Consider the following 10,544-nt stretch of genomic DNA (forward strand, 5'->3'; position numbering starts at 1 on the left):
TCTGATTTGGTGCTGTAACATTTATAATCAATGTTAAAAACAGAAAAGATGCCCTAAATATCAGCATTTATTTGAATGAATTTTTGTAAAAATGCAAGTATTTGCTGACCAATTTAATGTCCTTAAAATGACAATTCTTAAAAAATGTTTTTTATATATATATATATATATATATATATATATATCTTACTGACCCACAAAAAAACAGGTGTGTATACTTTTCACAACCTAAACAAGGCATGATTTTTTTAATCAAACAGATCAAAAAACACACAGTATAGAAACACACAAACCACTTAATTTTTTCCCAATTTTATTCAACATTTTGTACAAGAGACATCTATTTCAGCTCCTTCACAGCCAGACCTGAAACCAGAGAGAGAGAGAGAGAGAGGTCACATTTACAGTAATGCTTGTGAAGACACCAAGTCAAGGTGAGACAGCTATAAGTGTTAGTGAACCGGTGGAACTGAAATCTCGGAGTGATGCGAAACTCAGCACTAGGTCCATCATTGCTCTAGCAAGCGTGTAAATGCACAGTGGGCACAGAACAAGCCCAAAGTGTTTGGACAACTTGCACTTCTCACAAACACCTGATGTTTCCAGTCAGTTGGCATTTGAAGATTAAAATCAAGTAAAGGATCTCACAAAAATTCTAATTAACCCCAATTAAGAGCTCAACTATAATACATAAACATTAAACGGCTTTACTTCAAGCCTGAACATGTTAACATTCCCTGTTGTTTATAGGTGACTGTTCCCATCACTGACTCAACCCTGGTAAATTAACATTTCAAGATTCAATACGTTCATTCAATATCCAACAAAAATGGCAATATCTACAGCCAAACATTTAGTCTAAGGGTACGTTTACACAACAATGATATGCTTAATACGGAGAAGTTTTTCCTTTGAGTTTTCCGCAAACAGACGACATCGTCAAAATGATCTCCAATAACACGGATACGCAAAAACGAATAAATCCCCCAGTATTCTGCTGCCAGGCCATTAGATGGCGATGAAACACTATAGACTGAGCATGTAATACGCATGCGCAAGACATAATCGTCACCAGAGATTCGTGTTTTTGATGTATACAAGGGAGAAAGTTTTCAATAACTTGCACTTTGAAACCCGTTTTCAAAACATTGCGTTTTCAGGCACCCAAAACGCCGTTCTCGTGTAAACGAACGGCCAAAACGCATAAAAAGTTACGTTTTTAGTTGAAAACGGCGTCGTGTAAACAGCCCCTAAATCAGTGGTTCTGAACCAGGGGCCGTCAAAATGACTTAAGATTATTTAAAAGACAAAATGCGACAAATAGGAATACTCCACATGTCTTAATTCAATTTGTTTACACTTCGAGAATGACTTTAGCCGGATGAAGGTAATGAGAAATCCGTTCACATGATAGTTTGTATTGTCTTAATCTCGGAAAATTGTCGTCCATGTAAACGTATCGACTGATGTGTTCTGTTATAATCTTATTTGCATTTCATCACTGCGGTTTGATTGGGTGTTGTTGAAGACTGACCTGGTGGCAGGGACTGCTTGAGCTTCTCAGCCTTCTCTTTGTCTGTGATGACCAATGTGTACAGGTATTTGCTGCAGCGGACCTTGAACTTCACATTGTCTTTGTTCTTCTTGATCTTGACAGCTGTAGGAAAACATGAATTTAGAGAAGTCATCAATACAAGTAAACATTTTTCCAATAGCCAATGCAGAAGCTAAATATGCGTATACGCATTTAATGCGTTAAAATAGCAATAGTATTAGCACAATACGTGTCAAACTCAAGCCTCTGAAATTCATTCCTTTTGTACATTATGTCCTTTTAGACCAACAGTACAACATCTGTTCAATCTTAAGCCAGTGCTTGTCAATCCGGTTCCCGGAAGACCCAAGTACTGCACATTTTTGATGTCTGTCTTATTTAACATTCGATTTCCATCAGCTTATTTCAAGGTGCGAGACAGCTATAAGTGTTAGTGAACCGGTGGAACTGAAATCTCGGAGTGATGCGAAACTCAGCACTAGGTCCATCATTGCTCTAGCAAGCGTGTAAATGCACAGTGGGCACAGAACAAGCCCGAAGTGTTTGGACAACTTGCATACTGTAGTCTCTTGCCTTGACCACACTAATACATTTTCATTTGACAATGCATCTTTTTCTCTGTTTTGGCCTTCTATCCACACTGAGACACCATTATTATCAACTAAGACTGAGCTTTTTGAAAACACCCAGAGTGGATAATTTTTTTTTTTTTTAAACCATTTGCATTGTAGTGTGGACTGAAAACAATGACGTGACACATTTTGTACCCATAGATATCTATGGTTATAACGGCAATGTTGTGCCTGCTGATTACTGTCAGTAGCCGCGTTTCCATTACCCTTCAAATTGCGCAAATTGAAACTGCGAATTGAAAATACGCTTAATGGAAACACATAATTTTCGCAAAAACTCCCATTTATCGCAAAAAAAGTTTTTCCGCTCGCATGGTGGTTTTCAGGCAATTCGAAAAAGAAATATTTCGCAAAACTGCAATGGAAACAGTTTTTGCACATTTACAGTCACCTGACGTAGATGACGCGGTGTGCTTGGACAGAATACAAGACAGTTCTTTATTAAATTCATATAAGACAAAAGAATTACAGGAATAATGGATTCTAAACCTCAAATAAATGCCACAATCAAGACCTGGAAGCAGATCTGAGGGAGAAATACCCAGAAGCATGTGCCGCTCACAAGTATAAGGGTCTTTCCTTACCATTAATGCTTGGAAAACACACATCTCCTTCAATTAATAATAATGGCTAGTGCAGTGGCTGGGATTAGTACATAAACCTACCAACGTCCGTTGCCATGGTTTTTGGAATGATTTTACTTATCGCAATTTTACTTATTTATTACTACATCAGTCAATGGAAAATCACAAAAGTTTTGCACACATCTGTAATGGAAACGCGCCTAGTGTTGCAAAGGATAAATGCTCCTTTGTAGAATCTTCATATTACTTTTCTGCAAAGATGACTCACAATTGCTGAAAAAATGACAATTGCGTTTTAGTCCATACAGTTTTGAGGGCGCAAAAGTGAGCATTGGGATATTTTGGTAATAAAATAATCGTGCCAGAAGAACATTGTGTGAACATTAAGTTGATTTAAGCATTTTTAGACGTTTCAGTGTGGATGAGCAACTTTTGGAAAACGCTAGTGGACGGGGAGCATGCGTAAACAGCGTTTTCAAATGTGTCCGGGTTAATGTAGACCAGGGTTCACCAATCTCGGTCCTGGAGGGCCGCTGTCCTGCAGAGTTTAGCTCCAACCCCAATTAAACACACCTGAACCAGCTAATCAAGATCTCACTAGGCATACTAGAAACTTTCAAACAGGTGTGTTGGAGCTGGTTGGAGCCAAACTCTGCAGGGACAGCGGCCCTCCAGGACCGAGATTGGTGAACCCTGATGTAGACAGAGCATCTGAACCTGAAATGAGTCAGACGTTCAGAATGTGCAGTCCTCTAGGATTGAGATGCACTGCCATAAGTTCTGTGAAACCTTGAAAAGCATCAAAACAAACCACCTGACACAATATACAGTACTACACCAGCAATACTTGAAATGAATAGCCACCTCAGAGATCATAAATGGATTATGACTGGTTTATTTGAAACTAAACTTACACTTGGCATCCTTCCTTCTTGCTGTAAGCAGGAAATCTTTGATTTCTTCAATTTTGCGTGGCTGTTAAGAAAAAAAACGCACATTTGAGATCTTGCCATTCACATATAATAGCACTCATATCAATGCTAAGATCAGAATCATGGTTTATCAACAGCCTAAGCTTTCCACTTGATTCTGACATTTCTAGATTATCCACAAGCGTGAAAATCATGTTTTAGCATTAGCCACATTCTGCGTTCCCATGATCCTATTCCTATAAACTACTTTTAAGTTAATTTAAACAGATTATTTTAAAACAAATGGCACTAATACAGATAAAACAGAACAACCCATCAATTAGTAAAACAACATTAATGCAAATACAAACACTATCTCACCATTTTGTTTCAGGTGCGGCTCGACCCTGCAATGCAACAAAACAGACTTTATTGTAACACTTTTCTAAACAACTTCCGGTAAATATTCCGTTTAATGACACATTTATACATATGCTTTCACACCAAACATTCTATAAATGTGTATATTGTTGGATGGATGCAGATTTACACGGATTATTTTGACAGAGCTAAACTGCTAACACTTACACGTCCTGCGAGCGAGAGGGGAAAAGGGGCGGGACTTCCGCGTGAATTCGTAATATAAAGCGCTACGGTGGCTCGAGAGGGGCTTTCCAGTCTAGCAAGTCAAAACTCACAGTGACATCTACTGTTTAAGCATGGATATGTCTTCATGTCATTTATTCATATAGACTATATTGAACATATTTGTACTTAAAACACTTAAAATTGTCACACCATTTAATATTAACAATTTGCGCCATTTAAATAAAAATACATTTTATCATCGTTGTTATTGTGTTGTTGCTATACACTTAATTTTCTACATATTTTAACATAAAATAGACACAAAAAGAAAAAATGAGAAAACGAGAGAAAGAGAAAAAAAAAAAAAAAATTGAAACATTCTCAAATTCTAACCCTAAATCTTGATATTGAATAAAGAAAAAGTTTTATGTTTATTACCCAGGATAATGTTTTTTTTTTTTTTTTTTTTTAAGCGAAGCACTGGTTACAAAAATGTTGCTGGATATTAACAATCTTCAGATCATAATCATTCTTTAGGAATGTGTTAAATTAAACATGACGCTGGAATAAATTGGTGCATAGAATTAAAAAGTCATGGTCCAACAAATATATATCAGTTCATTAGGTTATAAAGATCAACCACATTTATCTCATTACATTTATGGTCTCGCTGTGTATATAATGAGGTGTAGTTAAAGATACAAATTGGGACTAGCATTATTATTTATGCTATATTATTATTATTATAATATTACACTGTAAAAAAAATATTGTTGGTTTAACTTAAAAAAAGTAAGTAACCTGGTTACCTTGAAATTTCGAGTTCATTGAAATTAAAAATGAGTTAATACAATGAAGGAGAATGGTTTAATCAACACAAAATAAAAATATGATGTTATCTGAGCAACATTAATTATCGATTAATAAAAAATCGATTAAGTCGATTTGACAAAAGAAAAAAAAGTTGTGATGATAAATCGTGTGTGTGTGTGTGTGTGTGTGTGTGTGTGTCTGTGTTGACCAATTATAAGAACCAACTTGAAAAGTGAATCACTGATTTGCTAGATCTGATTCTAAACAGCCATCAGTTCAAACAAGTTATGCACATCTGCCATGCATACACATGCACATCAATAATTCACACATCTGGCTTTTGAATTTATTTCACCTCATCTGCTGGATTCTTGAGTGACATCTGCAGCTTCTCTGCACTTAATTAATAAAGGTAGACACCAGCACTGCCCTCCTCACTCTAATTACGGTCCCACTGGCTCATATGTGTTTCGGCCCACGATCCCACAGCTCGCTCCCCTCCACTGAGCAGAATGCTGATTGGGTTCATTTGGCTCAGTGTATTTGCTGCTTCCATTCAAGGAATTTATTAAAGCCTGTCCGACCTCAGTGAGATGTTAATGATGGTAGGTTTGGTGCAGGTTGGGCATTAAAACTTAAAATCTGAAAAGCATATTTCAGATGGTTGATGAGGAGCAAATTTCCCCATCTTCCAGTGCTCATAGGCATTTATCATACTATATTTTATATATGATGTCTCCATATTTTTTGCAGTCACTTTGATGCAATGGCACTAGATGGCAGATTAAGCTCATGAAACAAAAACAGCTGTATGAATCATGAGAGAAGGAGAGGAAAGAGGGCACTCTCTGACCATTTACTGAGCCTGTATTTTCCATAAACATATACATATACATATTTCCATATACTTCAGTCCTCGGACTCTGTAACGCTGTAACTGAGTAAAGCTGTTTCTTACTGACTGATGTGTTATTATGCAAAATATTTGCTAGCATTCTCATTCATTTCAGTCGCAGTTGGTTGTACCTTGACCCTTTGGATCAGACTTGATTTTCACTTGCTAGACTCACATTTTAAGGAGGGACCTGAGGAATCAGATCAATATATAGAAACTAGAAATGATCATCTTGGCAGCAAGGTTTGCATGGGCAGGCATACATTTTCTTTCATTTTATATGTTTTTTTTTATTTATTTTTATTGAGCAACCTGTTCAAAATTCTCACCTGGTGAAACTTTAATTCGCACAAGTGGGCTACAGACTTCAGGGTCAGACTTCTGAATATGTTTACATGAAATAGCCAATCATTTTAAATGAAGCTGCCATAAGTGTATAATCATGAAAATGTAAGCCCCGTTCACACTGCCAGCGACTTTGTTGCTGTATGTTGCAAGTTTCTAAACCTTAACTAAACAATTTAATAATCAATTAAAAAGGAATTTATACCCGTATGATATTACACTGTAGCCACATTGGACCAGCGGTTTGGAAAAAGGATGGATGGATAATTCTGCTGCGGGCGCCATCTTCTGGCGAAACATGGGAATTAATTCGGCAACACCCTCACAGTGCATTATGGGTAATCTCTAGATGTCGAGTGCGTCAGAAATACTTATTTTGTCACAGGACATGCGATTTCAGATGTAGCCTATCTGTTGTACATTTGTTATAGCGGTGAAGTATGGGATTGAATGAGTTTACTCGATATATAACGTCCACTATGGTTTCGGACACCACTACAAATGGCTGTCCCTCAAATAGTTCCCAGGGTATAGAGGGATTCCAGTATTTATTATAAATGATTTATCCATGCACAAAATGTTTTAGAAATTCATGTGCCCTTGTAATTTCTAATCCAAATAACTCCCCATCCCTCTTGCAGTGACCTCATCTCTTCTCTGATGATGTGTTTACCGGTGCGAAGGCGGGACGACCTGTCACTCACAAGAGATCCACCAATAGCAAACCACAACCATCCAATCAAATCCCCATGGACAAATATATACATCACAACAGGGAAGAAAAGACTATCACAACTTTCATTTCATGCCGAAGAAATCATTTTTGTACCTTGCTAGCATGGTGTTCAATTCCATTTATTTTTCACTTTACAAAAATTACTCATTGCAACAAAAAGAATCTCCTTAGGCATTTTTCACAAGTGACTATACCACAGCAGCACAGGGCTTTCCTTACACACCGTCTCTAAGACATTAGAATAGATGCGTGCCAAGTCTTCAGGCTCCATTTCGACTAACGTACATCGTCAGTAATGACACGCAGTTCATCACTCCGCCATTCAGGTGAGACAAACACAAGCTTCACTGTGTGTATAGCCAGAAGTAATGTGTGGTGCTGGCCCAGCATCAATCATGGTTTGGATTCTGCTGGAACCATACATGGGAATAAGAAGCAGGGTTCATCCAACCATCATTAGTTTTGCTCAACTTAATTTCATCCTTAATTTCAAACCTGTAGCGCTGTAGGGCTTCACAGGGATGGTAATGTATATATCTGGAACTGGGATAAGACAAGAGCCCCTGGAGTGGAAATAGCACTGGTGGAATAACGTAAAATGGAATTTTCAATTAGGTTTACATCGGTTGAGGATTTTACACATGAATACGGAACTGAACCAAAGGTAAGCGTTCTCATGAGTCCTCGGCCTACACAGAAACATTTTCTTCCACAGGAATATATTTATACAGTCCCACAACGGGGTTGAATTTGACAAGGGATTTCCCCTCATCTTTATATGCATTATGTGCATTGATCGGCTAGTATTGATTCTCACATCCTGGATTATAAGATGCTATCTGAAAGCAATCATACTGACTTCAGAGGATGAAGGACATCATTTTTTCAAGGGAACAGAAAGGGCTATTTCGCCATGTGATAGGAACATTACAGGCCATTCACAGCTTTGAGTTTTAGTTTGAAGTTTGAGGTCAGTAAGATTTCTTAAAAATACTTTTATTGATCAAAAGTTACAGATGTTTGCATTGTTACAAAAAAAAAAAAAAAAAAAAAAAAAAAAAAAAAATATATATATATATATATTACAAATAAATGCTGTTGTTTTCAACTTTCTATTCATTAAAGAATTCTGGAAAAATATATTTCCACATAAAAATATTAAGCAGCACGTTTTTTTATTAATTCATAAATTAATTAATAATAATTAATAATAAGAAGAAATGTTTCTTGAGCATCACATCAGCATATTACCGATAGAATGATTTTTGAAGAATCATGTGACACTGAATACTGGAGTAATGATGCTGAAAATATCTTTGCATCACAGGAATAATAAATATATTAAAACAGAAAAGTGATTTGAATTTGTATTTAACTGTTTTTCAAATAAATGGAGGCTCGAGCATATTAGAGACATTTGCATGATTCAGATTTAGGATGTTAATGATTAATCAACTACCAATTTCTTGTTGTCAATAAATTGCACAAATGCATTTGGTAATCATCCAACTAGTGAACTAAAAGCATGGCTTATTCCAAGAGGTATGGCTCAGAAAGTGCTAGTTGATGTTGTAACTACACCATTTTGAGGGCAAATATTTCATACACATTTTTCAACGCTTTTGCGTTCTCTCGCAAAAGTTCCCCTGAGAAACTGCATTTCCTCACAAAACTTTTGTGTTCCTCCAAGAAACTTTGCATTCGCTCGCAAAACTTTTGTGTTTTCCCAAGATACTTTGCGTTTCCTCTCAAAACGTTTGCGTTCCCCCAATAATTTTTTCCATCCCTATTCCCCTTATATTTGTGTATTCTATCTAAATATATTTTTTCTGAGAAACATATTTCATTCTATTTTCAGTGACTGTTTTTAGAAGGCCCTTAAAAGCATGAAATGACTGTTTTTTTTTTTTTTTTTTCCCTGATGGTTTTGTATTCACATCTCACGATATTCACAGGTGAAGGAGTTTGCATTCTTGTAGAGTACAATACCGAAAAAATTGTTACATGCACTGTAAAAAGTGAATAGTTGGATCAACTTAAAACAATTACTTCAATTGGTAACACCTAAAGAAATTAAGTTTTCTCAACTTAAATTATCACGTTTTATCGTGAAAAATCTGATGATTTAAGTTGAGAAAACTTAATTTATTTAGGTGTTACCAATTGAAGTAATTGTTTTAAGTTGATCAAACTGTTCACTTTTTACAGTGTGAACATTTGGAGTCTTCCGTATGTGTTCTGCAATATTATTGTTAACCGTGAAGACATGAAAGACATGATGTTAAAGAATATTGCAGCAGTTCGCGCAAGAAAAAAAAATCTTAAAATTTTAGTTCCTACTTTCATTTTACATAGCTTTGTCCTACATTAGTATTTTCTGAAAGTCAGCATTCTGTCAGCATCCTTTTCTCAAACTGACAGTCTTCTGACTTCCTGTCCCGAGCTGTCTGCCATGATGCCGCCCATCTATGCTGGGCTGCCGACTTTTCTTGCCGTCCATGTGCCTGTCAGTCTTCCAGAACCAGGCTTCCAGCATTTCACTTTGTCAGTTCTGGTCGACAGCAGGACTATTTCAGTTGTCTGTTCTGCTCTTGGCTGAAATGCAGCGTTCTGTTGCCTGCACCTCTTAATGTAAAAATGACTTGCTGAATATCTAGTATGCTCCAGAATTTATACTGTATTAGTACATCTGAGACACTGGACTGACATATGCCGGAGACATTTGATGATAGACTTTGGCATATTTCCCATCTTTATCATCCATTTGGCTGAATCAGAGCTTAAAAAGATGAAAAGTGTTGGGGTTATTGTTCTCTGATGAGAAACTGCAGCTCTAATGGAATCAGGCACCTGAATTTTCTCTGACTGCCTCCCTGAATCACTGTCTCCCATCTAAGTGTTTTTCTTATTACCTGAACTGCATGGGAGCTGAGCCAGCAGGTTTCCATTTAGCTAATCAGACTTTTATATTTACATATATCCATATCTGCCATCATTTACATTATAGCATTTAGTGGACCATTACTCCTTGTAATACCAGGCATGTCCTGGGGATTCTTGTGCTCAAATTGGACAATGTATTGCTCTATAACAGGGCTTGGCTTTCTTTTGAGGACCGGAATATGCGAGGCAGACACAATTTAACACTATAATCTGAAGCCTAATGTATTAACTTAAAACAATTAAGAAAATTGACTGTCATTTGCTGGACAGTTCAGATTTATTTTTATTTAAAATGTAACACTATTATATAAATTATTTTATTTTATTTTATAGAATTTAATATAAAAAAATATATTTTGCATTAAAATGATTTAAAATGTGAAATATTGTATGTTTTTATTTTATAAAATTTATTATAAAAATATTTTACATAAACATTTCTGTCAAGTGCAGGACAGTTCAGTCATTTTTATTCATATGTGCACAAAATGTAAAAATATTGTATTGATGTTTTAATAATAAATTTAAAACGGAAGAAGAAA

The 10,544-nt window shown here is 36.1% G+C and overlaps 1 protein-coding gene across 1 annotated transcript; it reads right to left on the reverse strand.

The window, feature by feature from the left end:
* Positions 1 to 296: 296 nt before the first annotated feature.
* On the reverse strand, positions 297 to 4,338 carry rpl38 (ribosomal protein L38). Its single transcript, XM_084134765.1, has 5 exons — positions 4,271 to 4,338; positions 4,064 to 4,089; positions 3,686 to 3,746; positions 1,535 to 1,657; positions 297 to 366 (listed from the first exon to the last, which is right to left on the reverse strand). Exons 2-5 carry the CDS (start codon positions 4,064 to 4,066, stop codon positions 341 to 343), a joined length of 213 nt encoding a protein of 70 aa, XP_083990891.1. The 5' UTR covers positions 4,067 to 4,089; positions 4,271 to 4,338; the 3' UTR covers positions 297 to 340.
* Between the last annotated feature and the right edge of the window lie 6,206 nt (positions 4,339 to 10,544).

The sequence above is a fragment of the Abramis brama genome (genome assembly GCF_963993115.1).
Source record: "Abramis brama genome assembly, chromosome: 14".
Taxonomy (NCBI): Eukaryota; Metazoa; Chordata; class Actinopteri; order Cypriniformes; family Leuciscidae; genus Abramis; species Abramis brama.

Coding starts and splice junctions, on each gene's coding strand:
- rpl38 (XM_084134765.1), bottom strand. Junction 1,658..3,685: donor AAGAAGGAAGGATGCCAAGT/GTAAGTTTAGTT, acceptor GTTTTCCTACAG/CTGTCAAGATCAAGAAGAAC. Junction 367..1,534: donor CAAGCAGTCCCTGCCACCAG/GTCAGTCTTCAA, acceptor CTCTGGTTTCAG/GTCTGGCTGTGAAGGAGCTG.